This window comes from Trichomycterus rosablanca, chromosome 4 (genome assembly GCF_030014385.1).
Source record: "Trichomycterus rosablanca isolate fTriRos1 chromosome 4, fTriRos1.hap1, whole genome shotgun sequence".
NCBI classification, from domain to species: Eukaryota; Metazoa; Chordata; class Actinopteri; order Siluriformes; family Trichomycteridae; genus Trichomycterus; species Trichomycterus rosablanca.
In genome coordinates, this window is record NC_085991.1 from 35,669,272 (window position 1) to 35,692,694 (window position 23,423).

A 23,423-nucleotide genomic window follows, 5' to 3' on the forward strand; every position below is an offset into this window, starting at 1 on the left:
GGTAGGAGTAGTAATTGGTCATGTCTGAGACATTGAGAGAGAGCTTATAGTCCGGATTTAGTGCCATCTGATTTCCACTTTTTTGGACAGCTCAGAGAAGCTTTAGGGGAAAGAAAATTTTGTAGTGATGATGTAAAAGCAGCGGTGCACCAGTGGCTACACGTTTAACCAACAACATTTTTTGCTGATGGCATTAAAAAGTTGGTACGACACTAGGAAAAATGCATCGGAAGATGTCTATATAGTGTCTATGTAATTTGGTTTTAAAATTCTTAATAAATAGAGTTTTAAAAAGTGTGGAAACTTTTTGAAGAATGCTCGTAGTTATGATAGTATTAACGTGTGTGTGCATGTAAATCCCCTGGACCCCTGAGCAATGGAAAAAGATAATATGGCCTGAACCGTTTACCTCCACTATATGTCCTATGTTTGGATGAATTGACAGTGTGAGTGTATGTGTGTATGTGTACAATTTCATATCATTTCATGTAAATGCAGTATTTAGTACATGAATTGCATAAGTAAGTCAAACCATGTGTTTCTTATTTAACATAAAACACTAAAATGAATAAGCATGTTTTCTCTTTAAAAATAATTGTCACAAAGGCCCATTGCATCAGGTCACGGACCGTGAAATTCACACTTTAAGGTTTGTGTTTAGCAATTTAAAATTTTTCATTCGTGTAGCATTTTAAGGCGGTCCTAGCAATCCTACGGCAATTCAGTTCGCAGTCAGTTAGTCAAAATGTCCAAGATGTCGAAGGCTAAAGCAGCTGAAGACACTACTCAGGTAAATGAGTTTGGAAAACTCCCAACCAATTCTGTGGACACGTGTCAAAACACGAATGAGTATTTTCGGATTTGAGACAAAGCATAAAGGAGCATAAAGCCTTGCACCATCACTGAGTGTTCTAGATTTACATTCAACCATTAAGGTAGGCTGTGCTGTGTATTGTAGCTTCCATTTATTATCAGTGTAATGGTAATGACTGCTGTAAAAATCTGTGTGAAGTCTGTGAAATTAAGCACAATTTCTCATGAATTTAGTAGGGCCCTAATTATAGTACACCATGAATGTTTTTCCATCATATTGATACCCATACACACAGAGCAAAAGTGAGGTCAATGCCGGAATACACATACACACACCAGCAGCTCTCATCCCCAGGGCAGGATCAGCTAGTAGAGCTGAGAAATTCACTGATCTGAGAGCTCCTGCCAGGTAAATCGAATAGCTCGTCTCAGCTCACTTGCATCATCGTGTCTCATAACAGACACTCTTATGTTTCCATAAAATAAAACTGTTTTTGCGCCGCTTACTATTCAGGCACAGTATCTGTAATCTTGTGCTGCATTCTGGCAATTGCGTGAATTACATGCCACAGACACCCTAATAATAGTTGAGGAGAGCATTTGAAAGGAAGCAGGGCATCGGCAGACAAAAAATGCAGACAGGCCAATTAAAATGTGATGGGAAAGGAGGCAGTCGATAAACAGAATAGTGCAGATGGCTCCAGACAGCGGCGGTGAGAGCCGCTGTAATGCTACCCAACGCTGTCTTTCATGTGAAAAGCTGCAGCTCGCGCACCCTATCGATCGTCCCCAATCAGGTCTAATCCGGCAGAGAACAAGGACTTCCAGACAGCCATCAACACTCCCACACACATGCACGCGGATGTGCACTCTCACTCACACACACACAGGTCTTTTAACCTATATAATGATATAGATGAATGATTCTAAACAACCAGTTACTACAGATACACTCTCACAATAACTATATAAACAATCAATTAACACAAAACACACATTTACAGACTACATTTACACTGCATGTAAAACAAGCACAAATCCAATCTGTTCCTGACAATTTCGTATCAGCAGACAGGATGACACAGTGGTGCAGGTGGTAAAGTGGGTGCAAAATAGTAACATGGATTCAGAGAACCTGGGTTCACCTCCAGTTGCTGTTTGAGAGGGGTTTTACAGGTCTTTATATGAAAAAATAACAAAAATCTTACTATCAGTGCGGATCTGATCAGCTTTCATATATAATCTTGACATCTACTGCAAGGCAACAACAGACTAAACAGTCAAACTAAAGTCAACTGAAGTATACATCGAATTTTGTATTAATTTTGTGCCTGTATCCTTTATTTGCAAATACTTCATAATAATTACAATAATAACAATCATCATCATTATTGAATATATTTTTATTAAACAGGCCTAGGGCAAGACAGTGGCTCGGTGGGTAGTGCAGGCACCTCACAGCAACAAGGTCCTGGGTTTGTTTCCACGGTGGAGCAGCCTGGGTGTCTTCTGTGTGGTTTTGGTTTGTTTGGGTTTATTGCCATATCAGCAACATACTGGTTATATTTATGGCATAGACATATATTGAAACTGTACATCATTATTTGTTGGGATCATTTGTTTTATACCAAGTCTGTCTAAAAAGTTTAGAATTTTAGTCTTTAAAGTATAGTCTTTCATGTTCTCAACCCTATAAAATTCATCTCTGATGGCTGAAATTCTAGGACATTCTAGCAAAATATGTTTAATTGTAAGGGTTGTAGCACATAACTGACAGGTTGGTGCCTGCTCGTCAACCAGGAGGTGTCAGTGGGTGAGGGCAGTATGACCAATTCAGCCTTCTGTGTGGAGTTTGCATGTTCTCTCCGTGTCTCTGACATGTGTTTCGTCCGGGTCTCAGTTTCCTATTACAGTCCAAAGACATGCAGTCAGGTTAATTGGCCACACTAAAGTAAGTGTGTATGTGTTTGCGTGTGTGTGCGTGATTGTTTGCCTGATGGACTGGCAACCTGTCTAGCGTGTTTCCTACCTTTCGCCGACTGAATCAGACCCACCTTGACCCAGAATAGGATAAAGCAGTGATTAAAAACAGTGAATGAATGAATGAATAAATGTATGAATTACGTTTTTTGTTATTAGCTGCTTGCTATCTATATAATAAAACTGATCCATGAAGAAGCTTTAGATAGTCTGGTACATAGGGTAAAAAACAAAGGTCCTCTACTCCTTATAATGACATTCAGGTTTTAGGAACAAACTAAATTGTTTAAATTAATGGAATACATGGTAGCACTGCTAGTTGTTGCTTTTTGAGCAATAATATGAGGAACAGTAGCAGAGAAAAACTTTTACTCTTAATTTTTTATACATAGACTTAATGATATGCGTTAAGCATCTGCTAATTTTAAATATTAACTAGTTTTAACTGCTACAGCTTCAGAAGAACTTTGCTTGCACAGCTGTTTTTTAACTATCCAAAATACCCCACTTTTTTAAGAAGAGTGCACTATGATGCAATATGAAATAATTTGATGTGCAATAGTAGGCAGGAAACACCCCGGACAGGATGCCAGTCCCTCACAGGTCAGACACACACACACACACTTACAACCCCAAATCAGAAAAAGTTGGGACAGTATGGAAAATGCAAAGAAAATAAAAATGCAGTGTTCCTTACATTTACTTTGACTGTTATTTGATTGCAGACAGTTTAAACCCAAGATATTCCATGTTTTGTCTGCTCAACTTTATTTCATTTATTAATATAGGCTAGACTATGTAGCCTAGTGGTTAAGGTACTGGGCTGGTTGCTGGTTCAAGCCCCACTACTGTCAGGTTGCTGCTGTTGGGCCCTTGAGCAAGGGCCTTAACCCTCAATTGCTCTGAGGTACTGTATACTGTACCTGTAATGTAAGTCGCTTTGGATAAGGGCGTCTGCTAAATGCCAAAAATGTAAAATGTAAATGTAAATTTTAATATACCTCCATTCCTGCATTTCAGGCTTGCAGCACATTCCAAAAAACAGTTGGGACGGGTGCAATTCAGGGCTAGTAATGAGGTAAAAAAAAACTAAATAATGATGCGATTCAAAACAGGTGATGTCAACAGGTGATTGTAATCATGGTTTGGTACAAAAGCAGCATCCAGGAAAGGCTGAGTCTTTGATAAGCAAAGATGATCTTCAGTTTGTCAACAAATGCGTGAGAAAATGATTAAAATGTTAAAAAAAAATGTACCTCAAAGAAAGATTGGAAGGGATTTGCATATTTCTCCCTCTACAGTGCATAATATCATTAAACCATTTAAGGAATCAGGAGGAATTTCAGTGCGTAAAGGCCAAGGGTGCAATCGCTGCTCAACAATAGCTGATATAACCACATGGACAAGGGATTACTTTGGAAAACCTTTGTCAAGCTCTACAATACAGAGCTACATGCACAAATGCCACTTAAAACTTTACTGTGCAAAAAAGAAGCCTTATGTTAACCATGTTCAGAAGCAGCATCGACTTTATTGGGCTCGGAGGCATCTACGATCTGTCATGGGTGTCAACGACGACCCCGTACTGTTGCACATCTTAAGACGTGTTTGCAGGAAGAATGAGACAAAATAAAAGCTGAAACACTAAATCACTTGGTATTCTCGATGCCAAAACCTCTTTTAAGTGTGGTGAAAAGGAACGGCAACATTACAAAGTGGTAAATGCTTTACTGTCCCAACTTTTTTTGGAATGTGTTGCAGGCCTGAAATGTAGGAATGGATGTTTATTAATAAATGAAATAAAGTTGAGCAAATAAAACATGAAATATCTCAGGTACATCCTGTCTGCTATCAAATAAAAGTCAAAGTAAATGAAGGAAAGTTTTTTATTATTTGCATTTTCCATGCTGTCCCAACTTTTTCTGATTTGGGGTTGTAGTTTTAGTAGCCCTAACCTATCTGCATGTCTGTGGACTTGTGGGAAGAAACCGGAGCACTCAGAGGAAACCCACACAGACACAAGGAGAACATTTAAACTCCACACAGAAAGGACCCTGACAATAGGCAATAGTGCTACCCACTCTACTACCATGATGTACAACATAGAAAACTAGAACTAGATTATTATTCCTGCAGTGTTAATACACTCTACCTATAGTGTGCTGTGTATTGATGGAAACTGGCACTACTGAACAAATATTAAATAAGAAATTGTTTTCTATTATTATAAGTGTTATCTATTTATTATATTTAATTCTCAGTAGTACATCCTTAGACAGCTACTTCACACAAAGAACAGCTAAGAAAATAATTAATATTTTAGCAAAAGTAATATCTCAGTAATATGCATGTAACAATAATTAGAATTAATTAGTTCACAAACTTGTAAAATATTTCTCTTAGAGAATATATCACATACACTACCAGTCAAATGTTTGTACACAGCTGAGTGTAGTGAAATGAATTTAGCTAATTAAGTAAAAGAAAAGCAGCCAACAAGTGCTCGGCATGTGTGAGAATTCCTTCAATAATGTTAGAAAATAATCCCAGGTGATTAACTTATGAAGCTGGTTGGAATAATTTACACATTTTAGATGGTTTTCATTTATGTAAAACATTTTGGGTCACTGGGGTATTTTATCCTTTTGATGTTATTACTATAACTGTAAAAAAGAAAATATTAAAAACAAACAATAAAAACACCTCTAACCAGGCATGTCCAAACATTTTACTGATAGTGTACATGTACAGTTGTTTAATGAGCAGTAAGTCTATTTAGTTTTTGGTCATTTCTAAGAACAGACTGGGCTTTTTTTACTGAATATGGCGCAATAATCTTAGTTTACTTAGGTTGACTGCACCAAGTGCTCTTTGTATGTGACACAGACAATACTAGACCTCTACACAGCATTGATTTTTACATTTCAAGCCTAGCCTCGTCCCCATGTCCTGCCCACAATAACACAAAAATGCATTTCTTGGCTGCTCAGGTGGGGCAGCGGTAAAATCTGCTAGCACACCAGAGCTGGGATTTTGAATACATCGTATCGCATCTCAGCTCTGCCATCCGGCTGGGCTGGGTGGCTGCATGAACAACGATTGGCTGTTGTTCACAGGATGGAATAAGCCGGACCGGGGTTCCTCATAACTGGTGCAATTATGACCCCTGCTGGTTGATTGATAGCCGAGTTGAGGACTAATGCTGATCAGGGTGTGGCTCTCCGTGCACAAAGCTGATCTACATATGAACTCGCCTCATGCAGGTGAAAAGATGCAGTCGGTACTGCTCATGTGGGGGGCGTGTGGGGGCGTGTGTCAGTTGCAAAGCTCTTCAGCCAGCAGTGGAGGGTTGTATCGGTAGAGTTGAAGCGTAACGCAATCAGGGTAATTGGATACGACTAGACTAGGGGAGACAATTGGGGGGGGGCTGGAGAAAAAGATAGGGGGGAAATGCATCTTAGTTTAATCACTGGCCTTTTAAGTAGTTATTTTTAAATATGTTTATTAATTTTTCACAAATAAAAAGGTTCCTTCATGTTAATTGGGTAGGTCAACTATAAAAGTGGAGAACTGTACTTCTGGATACAAAAATTACACAAAAATAGTGGTCAGAGAATGCAATTAATTATTAAAATAATTAAATTAAAATAAATTAATTAAGGTAAAAAAATATTATTTCGATACTGTTTCACAGTATCCCTTTATAGCTGTTCTGTTCTGCTAATGTCTGCACATTGATGATGACCTCCTGCTCCCACCCACAACCCACTGAAACACTCCTGCACCGCTAATTGTTAACATCAGTTGAAGGAAACGTTTAACAACCAACATTTATTTTACATTTGTGGCATTTAGCAGATGCTTTTATCCAAAGTGACCTACAATTAGGACTGAATAGAGTTTGAGCAATTGAAAGTTAAGGACTGTGCTAAAGGGTTCAACAGTGGAACACTGGCAGTGGTGAGACTTGAACCGGCAACCTGGATGGATCGATGGATGGATGGATGGATGGATGGATGGATGGATGGATGGATGGATGGATGGATGGATGGATGGATGGATGGATGGATGGATGGATGGATGGATGGATGGATGGATGGATGGATGGATGGATGGATGGATGGATGGATGGATGGATGGATAGATAGATAGATAGATAGATAGATAGATAGATAGATAGATAGATAGATAGATAGTCCAGTACCTTAACTGCTAAGCTTCCACTTATGCCAGTACTCTCTCTGTTCTCTCCTGTTTACCCACCCCCTCCAGAAACTTTATAAAACCTTCAACTAACACTGATCTCTCATGTCTATTCACATTTCGAATCCACTTTTCCCTCAAATAAGACATCTACCCCTCCTGTACATCTCGGAAAGCAAAAGCATTGATGGCTGGTGCTGGAGTTGATAATAAGAAAAAGTATCTATTTTAAAGCTTAAAGAGTAGTTACTCCACAAACACAACACATCCTGCCAAGCATGTACACACACACACGCACACACAAAGAACTAAACCGCAAACTATTCCACTGCAGTTTATTCTGCTGTAGTATTTCTTATTGATTTTTCATTTTTATTTGGGATGTAATGGCAAACTGCAGCTATACCGAGTGCAGTGCTCAGAACTGATTGCTCTGCTGATTTGTTTACATGAGAATGTCTGCAGCCAGATTTTGAGTAAAATGTTCAGTAAGGCTGTGGAAACCAGTAACCATGGCAACTTCAATTTAGCACCTGGGCTAGCAAGTAAAAGGTGGCAACACACACACGGTAGTAGCAGCAGTACTAATGGGTATTTCAACAAGGTACAGAAAAACATGATGTCAAATGCCACCACATACACACCTAATATACAAGAGTTCAGAGCACTAGTCTTTAAGGCCAGTCGCCATTCTGTAACAGAGATTTAATGCTCTAAACTGCACTAAAGTCGAGGGCAGTCATCGCTACAGTTTTTCTAACACCCTTAAATGTCTTGAGCTTTAGTGACGTGGCAAGTGTTTTTAGAATTAGACTTCATGTTAAAAAATGGCAGCTATGGTCATTAAATGACATAATATGAACACTAGGATGTAAAAATGACATGTGCATTAAAATTCCAGTGCATTCAAGCACTTTAATTCTATTCGGCATTAGAGAATAGAATTCAATTCGGCATTTAAACCAGAAAGAAATAAAAAAAATACTTAATTTTAGCACAATTTAGCACAAAACACACACCTTGTTGAGCTCCTCCTGGCTTTTAAACCCCTCCAGAACTCTCCTGTATTTTCTCTCTTTGTACTTCCGCCTGTGAAAGGTGGCCCGCTGCTCAGGTGATGACCCCATGTGAATCTCCTCCTCTGGTGGCAGATTGGCAGCCCAAAAACGGTTGGCATTTTCATTTCCAACTTCCAGAAAAAACTAAAGAATAAAGAAAATCAAACACATCATTAATCCATTTGAATTATAACCCAACAACTGAGAATTATTTGTTAATACAGAGCCACAGTGCATATCTATCTGTATATCTATCTATTGGCTGTAATCAGTGGGTTGCTCAATCTAAATTGCTCTTAGGTGTGTCAGTGAATGAAGAGGTGAGTCCGTGCAATGAGAACCTGTCAACCTGGCTTCAGACACACCATTATTATTAGAAACTCTACGAGACGTCTTATATGGTGCCTCCCAGAGCCACTTTAAATGCCCAGAGACATATCTTCAGTATTTGACATACATTTTTCAGCAACAGGGCATGGATTCACGTATAAGTGAACAAAAACAGAATTAACATTAATAATTACTAAATAGGAAAACAGCAACTTACCTCTACCAGTTCATTGGTCCAAACACTGCTGTCCAACTTTAGACTCCTGACCTGTGAGATACCAGAGCCCAGAAACCGATGCTGACCTGGTAACACACCAACAAACACATAATCCAACATGTTAGCACTGATTAGACTTTCCTGTGATGAAGAAATAGAGGGTTTTGAGCTGAGACAAAAACTATCGGTCATAGCATTGAATAGATATTAAATCTTCCTCTGTACCATTTATTTATTATATTTTTAACACGTTTTACACTTTTGGTTACATTTATGACAGAACAGGTTGTTACAAGTTGCACATGAATTATCAGTTCAAGTTGAATGTCAAACACCATCACTGGCAATTTTGTATCTCCAATTCACCCAACTTACATGTCTTTGGACTGTGGGAGGAAACAGAGCTCCCAGAGGAAACCCATGGGAAGAACATGCAAAGTCCACACAGAAAGGATCCGGGCCACTCCACCTAGGAATTGAACCCAGAACCATCTCACTGTGAGGTGACAGTGCTACCCACCAAACAACTGTCTAATCTGAGATCACCATTTGGATCTAAGATTAGACCTTATTGTAAAAGCACTGATTCAAGATCAGACTGATTCAGATCACCCTGTATTAGCACTGTTCTGAGATCTATACTTACTGTAAAAGCACTGATAGAAGATCAGACATTACTCTGAATTAACTGACTTAATCCAAGATCACACTGATTTGAAATTAAATCTTCCTGTAACAAGACTGAGTGCTTTCACATGCACACAACCAAATTAGTACACAGTAAACAAGATGATCTATGTCTGTAACTGCACTGATTCTTGATCAAACTTTACTGTAAATACACAGAACTGCAATGACTATTCAAAATATTTGATAATTACAGTTATTTAAAAAAGATCAAATTATTTAATTAAGTCTTCTATGTTCATAAATAAAATATTTTCATGATTGCACACGTTTTAAAAAAGTGCTCAATTTACCACAACTGGCCTAAATTATACAGCAAAAAACATCAAATCAGTTCAAATTGCTAATTGAGACAACATAAAACATTTGGTAGCATTTTACAGCTAAATATAGCTTAGCTATTTAGTATTCATTTTAAAATAGCAAAAAGGGGAGTTACTGCAATGGTGTTAGCACGCTGTTGGAAACTAAGCATATACACTGATCAGCCATAACATTAAAACCACCTCCTTGTTTCTACACTCACTGTCCATTTTATCAGCTCCACTTACAATATAAAAGCACTTTGTAGTTCTACAATTACTGACTGTAGTCCATCTGTTTCTCTGCATGCTTTGTTAGCCCCCTTTCATGCTGTTCTTCAATGGTCAGGACTCTCCAAGGACCACAACAGAGTAGGTATTATTTGGGTGTTGGATGATTCTCAGCACTGCAGTGACACTGACATGGTGGTGGTGTGTTAGTGTGTGTTGTGCTGGTATGAGTGGATAAGACACAGCAGCACTGATGGGAGTTTTTAAACACCTCAAAGTTACTGCTGGACTGAGAAAAGTCCACCAACCAAAAATATCCAGCCAACAGCACCCCGTGGGCAGCGTCCTGTAACCAATGATGAAGGTCCAGAAGATGACCAACTCAAACAGCAGCAATAAATGAGCGATCATCTCTGGCTTTACATCTACAAGGTGGACCAACTAGGTAGGAGTGTCTAATAAAGTTGACACAGTATTTAAAAACTCCAGCAGCACTGCTGTGTCTGATCCACTATTACCAGCACAACACAAACTAACACACCACCATGTCACTGTCACTGCAGTGCTGAAAATGATCAACCACCTAAATAATGTCTGCTCTGTGGTGGTCCTGACCATTGAAGAACAGGGTGTAAGCAGGCCAAAAAAGTATGTAGAGAAATAGATGGACTACAGTCAATAATTGTAGAACTTCAAAGTGCTTTTATATGGTAAGTGGAGCTGATAAAATAGACAGTGAGTGTAGAAACAAGGAGGTGGTTTAATGTTATGGCTGATTGTGTTAAGACATACAACTTGTGCATGTTTTAATGAAACACATTTTTGGTCAAATTAGATCAGGAATGGTTATAAATTAATACAAATAAACAATCATGATTTTGGGTTAAGTTTTAAGAAAGTATTTGTCTATTTAATTTTCTTGTTTTATTGCTGTACTGAGGGCACTTAAGCAGCAAAATAGTAAAATATGCCAGCCCACTACCACTGAGATCCAGATTACGAATTCCAGCAGTGCTATTGGCCAGGTTTATGGCCGAACAGCCTAGTCATTGGGAAGTACACTTGTCAGTGCCCTCTCAGTGCAGATCCCAAGCCCAAATAAAAACAAGGAGGGTTGTTCAAAAAGGGAATCTAGTGTAAATACAAGAGCAGTCAATGATGAAAATGCTTTACTAAGGTAATGGCCCATAAATCATATAAACATTAAAATTGGCTAAGTTTAAATCTTGCATTAAACTGGTCCTGAAGCTTCCTCCTTTAGGCAAATGGGGGGTAAAATCTTCACACAAACACACAAAAAATATAAATAAATGATCTGCCTGAGCAGCTCTGGTCATGTTTCATATCAAATCTTCTAATCAAATACTGAATTATAAGTTGACCTATTTTTTTCAGGGAAATGTTTTTGCTTTATAAGAAATGCCAACATTTTTTTCATTAACCTAAAATATGAAAATTGGAAGAAATTGGGATTGCACAGCAGCTCTTCCTTTTACCCTGCTTCAACTGAAACTCATTATAACACTAATCCTATCTATTCCAAGACCTAATTTCTCACCAGTCACAGCTCTAATTGCAAATGAAAGGCATTAAAGCCATTAATTTCTTATGAATCATGAGTAATTAATTGTGTTTGTTGGTCTATGTTTGTTTAGCCAAACTTGAGGCATCATTGTTGTTTCTTATAAGGAAAACAGATGAATTAAACATTGAGCGAGAGGCGTTTTATGAATATGGATTAAGCGATCCTCTCGTGTAATTTGTGATAATATGGGGAACTCACTCACCATCTAAGATCATTATGGCTGTTTAGAACCTGATGTAACTGAGGAGAGTGTCTGCGCATCAAATATTGGGCTTTGATTTCAAGCTCTTTCATGGCTAAACTAATTTCCACCAAAAAAACGATTGTGTTAAGTGTTTGTTCTACATAATAAATAATAGATAAAATGTACACATTTAAACAGCAATAAACCTCTGAAAGCATGTTGTTAATGTGTATTAAATACTAGATCATTTGATTTATTGCATAACTACAAAACTAATTATAGAGTGGTTTACATGATCATAAACTGAGAATCTCATGAGTTAGGAAATACACCAATCAGCAATAACAATAAAACCACCTTCTTGTTTCTACACCTACTGTCCATTTTATCAGCTTCACTGACCATATAGTAGCACTTTGTAGATCTACAATTACTGACTGTAGTCCATCTGTTTCTCTGCATGCTTTTTACCCTCCTTTTACTTTGTTCTTTAAAGGTCAGGACCCCCACAGGACCACGACAGAGCAGGTACTATTTGGGTTGTTGATCACTCTTAGCACTGCAGTGACACTGACATGGTGGTGGTGTGTTAGTGTGTGTTGTGCTGTGTGTTGTGTTTTTAAACACCTTACTGTCACTGCTGGACTGAGAATAGTCCACCAACCAAAAATATATCCAGCCAACAGCGCCCCATGGGCAGCGTCATGTGACCACTAATGAAAGTCTAGAAGATGACCAACTTAAACAGGAGCAATAGATGAGCGATCGTCTCTGACCTTACATCTACAAGGTGGACCAACTAGGTAGGCGTGTCTAATAGAGTGGACAGTAAGTGGACACGATATTTAAAAACTCCAGCAGTGCTGCTGTGTCTGATCCACTCATACCAAAACAACACACACTAACACACCACCACCATGTCAGTGTCACTGCAGTGCTGAGAATGATCCACCATCTAAATAATACCTACTCTGTGGCGGTCCTGACCATTGCAGAACAGACTAAAAGCAGGTTTAAAAAGTATGTAGAGAAACAGATGGACTACAGTCAGTAACTGTAGAACTACAAAGTGCTTCTATATGGTAAGTGGAGCTGATAAAATGAACAGTGAGTGTAGAAACATGGAGGTGGTTTTAATGTTATAGATGATCAGTGTATTTTGCCTATACAGATTGGCATGCCGATAATCACAATGCTATGTTTTTATTTGTGTATTAGTGTTAATAAATTTGTTAAGACTGTGTTAAAAAATGGATTCAACACTGACCACATGTTGGCCTAAGGCACTGTTACATCTTTTGCAAACATACAATAATCAAAACATTTGCAGAATCAGAAAAAGTGCTCTTCCATTCTGTGGAATTAATAATACTAATAAAAAAAGTCATAACAACAACATTATAAATGAAGTACTATTACATGCATTTAAAATCAGGATGTTAGAGTTTATTACAGGTCAGATTTACAACAATCAGCAGAAAAAAACAAACCCATTACCCATCATAAAAACTGCAAAAATAAAGTGGTGAAGAAAGTGTTCCTATGGAAACAGGAGTTTGTACTGGGAGAATGTCCATTATCCCAGCATTTGATGTAGAAAGCTTTCTGCAGTTGCACCAAGGGAGGCAAGAATACGTTAATATCTGTCAAAAAGGCTAAGAGTTTGTAGAGAAAGTTATATAAACAGAAAGACAAAAAGATGGGAGAAAGCAAGGGTGCATCAGAAGCTTTGTAAATACAATACATATAGCAATACAGTTAGAAGAATGCCTTTATTTGTATAAATATATATATATATATATATATATATATATACACAGTGTATCACAAAAGTGAGTACACCCCTCACATTTCTGCAAATATTTCATTATATCTTTTCATGGGACAACACTATAGAACTAAAACTTGGATATAACTTAGAGTAGTCAGTGTACAACTTGTATAGCAGTGTAGATTTACTGTCTTCTGAAAATAACTCAACACACAGCCATTAATGTCTAAATAGCTGCAACATAAGTGAGTACACCCCACAGTGAACATGTCCAAATTGTGCCCAAAGTGTCAATATTTTGTGTGACCACCATTATTATCCAGCACTGCCTTAACCCTCCTGGGCATGGAATTCACCAGAGCTGCACAGGTTGCTACTGGAATCCTCTTCCACTCCTCCATGATGACATCACGGAGCTGGTGGATGTTAGACACCTTGTGCTCCTCCACCTTCCACTTGAGGATGCGCCACAGGTGCTCAATTGGGTTTAGTCCATCACCTTTACCTTCAGCTTCCTCAGCAAGGCAGTTGTCATCTTGGAGGTTGTGTTTGGGGTCGTTATCCTGTTGGAAAACTGCCATGCGGCCCAGTTTTCGAAGGGAGGGGATCATGCTCTGTTTCAGAATTCATGTTTCCCTCAATGAACTGCAGCTCCCCAGTGCCAGCAACACTCATGCAGCCCAAGACCATGATGCTACCACCACCATGCTTGACTGTAGGCAAGATACAGTTGTCTTGGTACTTCTCACCAGGGCGCCGCCACACATGCTGGACACCATCTGAGCCAAACAAGTTTATCTTGGTCTCGTCAGACCACAGGGCATTCCAGTAATCCATGTTCTTGGACTGCTTGTCTTCAGCAAACTGTTTGCGGGCTTTCTTGTGCGTCAGCTTCCTTCTGGGATGACGACCATGCAGACCCAGTTGATGCCGTGTGCGGTGTATGGTCTGAGCACTGACAGGCTGACCTCCCACGTCTTCAACCTCTGCAGCAATGCTGGCAGCACTCATGTGTCTATTTTTTAAAGCCAACCTCTGGATATGACGCCGAACACGTGGACTCAACTTCTTTGGTCGACCCTGGCGAAGCCTGTTCCGAGTGGAACCTGTCCTGGAAAACCGCTGTATGACCTTGGCCACCATGCTGTAGCTCAGTTTCAGGGTGTTAGCAATCTTCTTATAGCCCAGGCCATCTTTGTGGAGAGCAACAATTCTATTTCTCACATCCTCAGAGAGTTCTTTGCCATGAGGTGCCATGTTGAATATCCAGTGGCCAGTATGAGAGAATTGTACCCAAAACACCAAATTTAACAGCCCTGCTCCCCATTTACACCTGGGACCTTGACACATGACACCAGGGAGGGACAACGACACATTTGGGCACAATGTGGACATGTTCACTGTGGGGTGTACTCACTTATGTTGCCAGCTATTTAGACATTAATGGCTGTGTGTTGAGTTATTTTCAGAAGACAGTAAATCTACACTGCTATACATGCTGTACACTGACTACTCTAAGTTATATCCAAGTTTCATGTCTATAGTGTTGTCCCATGAAAAGATATAATGAAATATTTGCAGAAATGTGAGGGGTGTACTCACTTTTGTGATACACTGTATATATATACAGTATGTATACATGTTTATAGTACAATGAAATTCCTTTTTTTGCGTATCCCAGCTTGTTTGGAAGCTGGGGTCAGAGCGCAGGGTCAGTCATTGCACAGCGCACCTGGTGCAGACAGGGTTAAGGACCTTGCTCAAGGGCCCAACAGTGGCTGCATAGCAGAGCCTGGATTAAAACTGACAATCTTCCAATTTATATTCCAAAGCTATACCCACTAGGCTACCACTGTCCTCAATCACAAATGGATTTTAGGAATTACCAGGCTATTAAAGCGATCAGGAACACAGCATACTCATAATAAATAAAAATATTATCCAGATAGCCTTTTTCTTCAGTACTTGTAACCTATGTACTGATATGTAAACAGCTTAAACACTTGTCACACTACCTGTCGGAGGGCTACTGATTGATTGATGTAAACTCAAAACCATTTTAATTTATTTATTATTTTATTTATTAGGATTTTAACGTCATGTTTTACACTTTGGTTACATTCATGACAGAAACGGTAGTTACTCGTTACACAAAATTCATCAGTTCACAAGTCACAGACAATTTAGTATGTCCAGTTCACCTCACTTGCATGTCTTTGGACTGTTGGAGGAAACTGGAGCCCCCGGAGGAAACCCACGCAGACACAGGGAGAACATGCAAACTCCACACAGAAAGGACCCGGACCGCCCCACCTGAGGATCGAACCCAGGACCTTCTTGCTGTGAGGCGACAGTGCTACCCCTGATATTTTAAAGATCACTTAATTGCATCTAATAAATGATTACTGCCAGGACCTGAACCAATTACTCTGGGCATGTTACCATACTAATCTGAGTGTTATGTTCGATAGTGTCACAAGCCTAAATGCACAGTTTGTATGCCATGTACATGAAAACTTGCATAATGTACCTCTATGCAAAATGAATTCCTCTGCAAATAAGGGGGGAACACACAAAAATAGGAAGTTGATTTACTAAGGCATACGGAATTAGGAACAGCCTGTTCTTAAGTTTATTTGCTTCCAAAGACTGCATTAGTAAAGCAGTTGTCAGGACCCTGAATTAAGTCACTGTAGCACCTGGCGTGTTTTTAAAAGTCCAAGGAAAGTAAGAAAAGACCCAACGGTCACTTTAAAAGAGCTACAAAAGTCCTGTAAATAGATGGATGAACCTGTTGTAGAGACAACCATCTCTGCAGCACTTCATACATCAGGCTTTTATTGCAGAGTGGCAAGTTGGAAGCCACTGTTGACTAAAAGGTTTATGATGGCAAGTAATGGACCCTGGTAGCGCAAGGAAAAAGATTTTCTGGTCTGATGATACAATTATTTAGCAGAACAGCAAGCACTATGTCTGCCAAAAAACAGACACTGCACATCACCTGGCTAATACCATCCTACAGGTGAAAGATGGTGGTGACATCGTCATGGCATAGGGATGATTTCAGTGCCAGGGACAAGAAGACTGGTAAGACTTATGGGAATGATGATTTTATATTTAGTCTCTGATAACATAAACATAATGACCACTGTATTTTAGACACTATAGATCTGATAAATACAACGTGTAAACATAAAATGCAGCTTTTAAATGATCATTTTTTTTATCAAAGATAAAGATTTATTCAAAAACTATATCACCCATGTGAATAAAAACTGGTTGTGCCATCTTTGTAGTAACAACTGCAATTAAAACTTTGCGATGACTTGTGGTGAGTCTTTTACATCACTGTGGAAGAATTCTGGTCTTTCTGTACAGAATTGTGTTAATTCAGCTACATTGGAGGGTTTTCAAGCATTAACTGCCGCTTGAGCTTTAAGTCACAAACTAACAAACGGAGATTCCTCATCAAGATTTTCTGACTCCTAGGACAAAATCAGCTTGTTACAGGTATAACAACCCCCACTTTGTTAGGGAACGCTATCAATATGATTTTGGACTGACTGTGAGAATTTGTAACCATTTACACAAAAGAGCATTCTAAATTCATGTTGGCCCTGGCTCACAATGCATATTTTGCTTCATCCAAAAAGTGTTGAATGCAATTAAGGTCTGGAATCTGTGAAAGCCACTGTAGTTACTGCACAGCAAACTTGTTAATCCATGTCTTTATGGACCTCACTTTATGCACAGGGAAGGACATTTCCCAATCTGTTGTCACAACAATTGTCACAATAGTCTCAAACATATTCCAAAATATGTCAAAAACCTTTTCACACTCTTCAAAAAGAAGCTCAAGGCTTTGGGTCCTCATACATTTAGCAATAGCGTTTTTGATGGATTTTCTAGGCAATTCTGGAAAAAAACAGTGAATAATAATAAACAAAAGACTATGTAACTATGTAACAATATTGTAGCAAATTTTCCCAGAAGGATTGTGGTTTGTCTGTGTATGTTTTGGTACAGTTCTGGCATTTTTTTTCATGCCGCTCCTTAAGCTGTAGGGTCGTCTTTGGCTTTCGCCCATAGAGCCTTGTTTCGTTCAGTGTGTGACATATGGTACAGGTTGAAACCATCACTCCAGATATCTCAAGGTCAGTCTGAAGTTTATTAAAAGTTGTATGTAGTTCTTTTGGTACATTTCACACCGTCTTTCGTAAGGTTCTCTCACCAGTTTTTGTCTTTCCTCAACACATAATCAGTTTTTATATAATTAAAGCTTTTTTTTGGCAAACTATGTCCAGTGTGCTGTTGTTTTGGCCAGGTGTAGCCTAGCGGTTAAGTTACTGGACTATTAATTAAAAGATCGCTGGTTCAAGCCCCATCACTGCCAGGCTGCCACTGCTGGGCCATTGAGTAAGGTCTTTAACCCTCAACTGTTTTGACAATATACTGTCACAGTATTGTAAGTGGCTTTGGATAAAGAGTGTCTGCTAAATGCTGACGATGTAAATATTTTAAATAGTATGCTTATAGTAATAAAAATATAGTTTACATACTACACATGAACACACCTACAATTTATGTTGTCTTAAAGATTTATCTCTTCAGCGTTATCTACACTTTATGGCTATACTTATGTGGATACCTGAATATGAACTTGGACATCCTATTTTAAAATTGGCATGCAGTTTATCCCCCTTTTAGGTCAAAACTGTAGAAAATGCTAAAAACTTAAAACCATAGTAAAAACAACAACAGCAATACTTGGCTACTAAAAAAGAACTTGCACACCTATAAAAACAATTAGCAAAATATTGTTGTAGAGGATAGCACAAGATTATATTGTAGCAGAGCCGGTTTAATTAAATTAACTACAGCAGTAATCTTTGTGCCTGGATGTCTTTGTGCTTTCTGTGAACAGTTCTAACAAATAAGTTTTTTGTAAACACATGAACACACTGACAAATAAATAACTGGTTTAACAATCCACTGTTTGACATTAAATTTGGGTAGCACTGAAAACCTCTTTGTATCGTCTATATAGTGTGAACCCCTTACTACAACCCCTGGCAAAAATTATGGAATCACCACTCTTGGAAGATGTTCTTTCAATTGTTTAATTTTGTAGAAAAAAAATAAATCACAGACATGCCACAAAACTATCATTTCTCAAACTGTCAACCCTCTGGCATTAAGAAACAATAAAAAAAGAAACAAATATAATAGTTGTGGTCAGTCACAATTGCTTTTTTTTTTAGATCAAGTAGAGGAAAAAAAATATGGAATCACTCAAATCTGAGGAAAAAATTATGGAATCATTAGAAAACACTGCACCATTATTACTTTGTTGCACCACCTCTGGCTTTTATAATGGTTTAAACTCTCTGAGGCATGGAGTTAACTAATGACAAACAGTATTCTTCATCAATCTGCCTTCAACTGTCTCTTGCTGTTGCCAGATCAGCTTTGCAGGTTGGAACCTTGTCATTGACCATTTTCTTCAATTTCCACCAGAGATTTTCAAATGGATTGAGATCCGGACTATTTGCAGGCCATGCCATTGACATTATATGTTTTCTTGAAGGAAAGTTTTCACGTCCTTTGCCCTATGGCAAGATGCATTATCATCTTGAAAAATGAAGTCATCATCACCAAACATCCTTTCAACTGATGGAATAAGAAAAGCGTCCAAAATTTCAATGTGGACTTTGGCATTTATTGAAGACCATCTCCCCTGTGCCTTTACCCGACATGCAGGCCCATATCATCAACAACTGTGGAAATTAACATGTTTTCTTTAGGCAGTTATCTTCATAAATTTCATTGGACAGACACCAAACAAAAGTTCCAGCATCATCACCTTGCCCAATGCAGATTCGCGATTCATCACTGAAGATCACTTTTATCCAGTCACCCACAGTCCACGATTGCTTTTCTTTAGCCTACTTTAACCTTGTTCTTTTCTTTTTAGGTGTTAATGATGGCTTTTGTTTGGCTTTTCTGTATGTAAATCCCATTTCTTTTAGGTCATTTCTTACAGTTCAGTCACAGACATTGACTCCACTTTCCGGCCACTTGTTTCTCATTTGTTTTGTTGTGCATTTTCTGTTTTCAAGACATATTGCTTTAAGTTTTCTATCTTGATGCTTTGATGTCTTACTTGGTCTACCAGTATGCTTCCCTTTTACAACCTTCCCATTTTGTTTGTACTTGGTCCAGATTTTAAACACAGCTTACTGGGAACAACCAACATATTTTGCGACATTCCACAATGATTTATCTTCTTGAAGGAGTTTTATAATCCTCTCATTTGTTTCAACTGACATATCTTGTGTTGGAACCATGATTCATGACAATCTGCTTTGTGCAACAGCTCTCCGAGGTGTAAGCACTCTTTTTAAACTGAAGAATAATTAGCAAATCTAATCTGCTGCAGATGTTTTGTTTTTAAACTGCAAATTACAGAGTGATTCCATAATTTTTTCCTCAGATTTGAGTGATTCCATATTTTTTTCCTCTACTTGAGCTAAAAAAAGCAATTGTGACTGACCACAACTATTATATTTGTTTCTTTTTTTTATTGTTTCTTAATGCCAGAAGGTTGACATTTTGAAAAATGATAGTTTTGTGGCATGTCTGTGATTTATTTTTTTTCTACAAAATTAAACAATTGACAGAACATCTTCCAAGAGTGGTGATTCCATAATTTTTGCCAGGGGTTGTATAAGCAGTGTAATAATTACTTCTTTACATTTAGTAGGGTGTTGTACATTGTTCTGTAATGCAAAAGTAACAAAATGTATTCTTTTACTGCTATACTTTTATTTAAGTGTACAGTATGCCTATGCTTATGTTTAGTGTGTGTTCTGTTCGGCGAGTGTGTACCTGCACACATTTTACAGATGACCACTCCGAGGTTAATAGAGGCCCACTCGGGGTTGGGAGCTCGACAGTCAGCGCAGCCTCTGTTTGACTGGTTAAACCAAATCTTCTCAGCCACTTCATAATTGGACAGCGTTTCAACGATTGATTCCTGCACAGCCTCGATCCACTCCTCCCTCTCATGTTCCGACTCAGCCGTGAAACTGAAACAATTAAAGGTTTTTTTTTTATAACTGTTCATTATTAATTAGATTTAACAGACAACCAGAAGAGATACAATGTGCTGAAGGGTATTACACAAGATCTAAGATAATAAGAAAGAAAGAGAAAAGCCAGCATCCCGCAGACACAAGAAAATAAGGATAGCCGCTCGGGCGGAGCAGCAGTTTATTTTGCTAGCCCACAGGCGCTTTACATACATGTTTGGCTGCATTTGGGGAAGGAAAGGCTGGATGGGGTATTACCTACAATATGCTTGAGGCGCATGAGCGGCTAAGGAATATTAAGACTGTAGAATGCATAAGGCAAACGTTGACAATGCATTTGGGGGGAAATTGGAAATGTCTAAATTATAAAAGAGAAAATTGAAAGCAAATAAAATTTGTCTAAAAGAGAGGGAGTTAAAGAATGATAGACTGAGAAAGTGAGAGAAATGTGAGAGAGAAATGGGGAGAAAAAGAGAAATCATTCACAAGACAAAACGAGTGGTGCCCTGCAATGCACTGGTGCAACGTCCAGTATGTATTCCAGCTTTGGGCTTCAGAAGCCCGTATCAGGATGAAGTGCTTATTAAAAATAAAAGTTTAAGCACCTTTTTGGTGAATTTGTGCATGAGGTCAGTATTAACGCATGGAGAGCCACGCACTGATCTCTGAACTCCTTCACTACTAGCCAAGGTTCTAACACAGCGTCAAAAACCCCACCCACATTAGACTTTAAATGGCCAGTTTTTGTCTGCTGCAGGCACTGCCAATTACGCCCGCTACAGGGCACCCAGCCGACCGGTAGCAGAGCTGAGGTTCGCACTCAGGAGTTCAGAATCTCAGCAATGGTGTGCCAACAGAATATCCTGCTGTGCATCTCTGCTTTTTAAGCAGTAACGCATTACTCATTTTCACACTCTTTACCCTCAATAAAGCTGCACTTTGACTGTAACCAATGTGAATACTCTTAGGGCAGAGGGTAACATTTAAAACAAGGTGTGTGTGTTTGTGTGTTTGTTTATTAGGATTTTAATGTCATGTTTAACACTTTTGGTTACATTCATGACAGAAACGGTAGTTACTCGTTACACAAGATTCATTTATTAGTACACAAGTTAAATGTCAACCACAGTCATGGACGATTTTGTATCCCTAATTAACCTGACTGCATATCATTGGACTGTGGGAGGAAACCGGAGCTCCCGGAGGAAACCCACGCAGACACGGGGAGAACATGCAAAAATCCACACAGAAAGGACCCAGACTCCACCTGGGGATCGAACCCAGGACGTTCTTGCTGTGAGGCAACAGTGCTACTCACTAAACAACCGTGCCGCCCGCGTGCGTCTATGTGTGTGTGTGAGTAACAGCATACATGGCTTTTCAATGTTCACTTGCTGCCCAATATTCCACCCACTAACAGGTGCCGTGATGAAGAGATAATCAGTGTTATTCACGTCACCCATCAGTGGTCATAATGTTATGCCTCTTCGGTGTATACATTTTTAATAGTGAATTTGTGCTAGAAGATATTACAGTCTACACAATTCATGCTGGGAGTGATTAGTACAGACAAGATTAGGAATATGTTTATCATAGGGACAGTGCAGGTAGGATGTTAGGAAGGCAAGACTGAGATGGTTTGGGCATGTGCAGAAAAGGGATGAGAGTTGTTTTGGGAAAAGGGTGCTGAGGGTGCAGTCGCAGGAGGTTGGTGGAAAGGACGGCCAAAGAGGAGGTTTATGGTTTGCGAATGTGGTGAGAGAGAACATGCAGGTGCTCGGTGTGAAAGAGGATGTTCATGACAGGGCAAAATTGAGAATTATTTTTTGTGGCGACCCCTACAGGAGCAGCCAAAAGACGTAGAAGAAGAAAAAAAAAAGAAAATAGAAGACACAATTATCACTCAATCAATATTAATTCTGAGAGCCCTTGTGGTATTACCGAATTTAATGGTTCTTTACAGTATTTAATGACTCCAAGAGATCCAAGAAAAGAAATCATTTTTAATCCTGCATTAAAGCAATAAATTCCAATTACTCTGACAGCGTTGACACTAAATTACATACACACATCCCTCGAAAGTGATCAGCACATACAAGCAGATCAATACATTCAAAGTCCAGAAAAGGCAGAAACAAGCAAACTGTGCTGCTCAGAAAAATAAGGCTTTTAGCCTGAATGCTCTCCAACAACTATAACAGGGTCATTAAAAACAATCCTTTCCAAAGATCATCGATTTGGTCAGTGCCGACAGCCATGTTCCTAAAGACGCCTGCTCACAAGGGGTCAAAGTTTAGCAAAACATCACTGTATGACTAGTTTAAGAGTGCTGGTTTTAAAAAAAAGATAAGAAAAAGAAAGCAGGAAAGAGAAAACAGATCAATAATGAGTGAAAGTGGCTCAGATTGCCGTATCAAAGAAACAGAACAGTAATGAGTGAGGAACTGTTTGTGGCTGATATGGAAAAAAAGAAATGCAGCGGGGGAGTGACTAGGAGAAGTGTTACCAAAACAGCCTAAAAGAATCAGAAGTGTTTTATCTTACACTAATAAATCTCGCACCATCGAGTTCAGCTATGACACACTCTGGTTACTTTAAAAACATACAAAGGCGTTCAAAAAGAGTCCTTCATTTTCATCTTGGAGTAAATTTATCCAGTGCTTCAATCACACTTTAGGTTTAGATAAGAGGGTAGGATTTTGACACTGATACGTTATTAGACTTAAAACAGGAAAACGTACACTCAAAGATGTTACCCACGTGGCAGAGCAACAGCCTTATCTTAAATCTGAAAGTAGTGCAGCGATAGTAAGGAGATTAGTAAGGAGCATGAAAAATTAACTATGTGACTGATTGAGATGGGCGCACATATTTAATGACATTAGGCTGAAGATGAATTTGTTCATTTAACTTGCAGCCCTATTTATTTTTAATACGTTTTGATGAAGACAGGATGAAGGCTTGGACAGCA

At 38.8% G+C, this 23,423-nt stretch overlaps 1 protein-coding gene across 1 annotated transcript in view; it reads right to left on the reverse strand.

Moving 5' to 3' along the window:
• arap2 (ArfGAP with RhoGAP domain, ankyrin repeat and PH domain 2) overlaps positions 1–23,423 on the reverse strand; it is a 141,548-nt gene that overhangs the window by 68,277 nt on the left and 49,848 nt on the right. The window contains exons 10-12 of the mRNA XM_062993578.1: positions 20,250–20,449; positions 8,602–8,687; positions 8,016–8,198 (exon numbers count right to left, since the gene is read on the reverse strand). Coding sequence (XP_062849648.1) covers positions 8,016–8,198; positions 8,602–8,687; positions 20,250–20,449 — 469 coding nt within the window. The remainder of the gene's footprint in view (positions 1–8,015; positions 8,199–8,601; positions 8,688–20,249; positions 20,450–23,423) is intronic.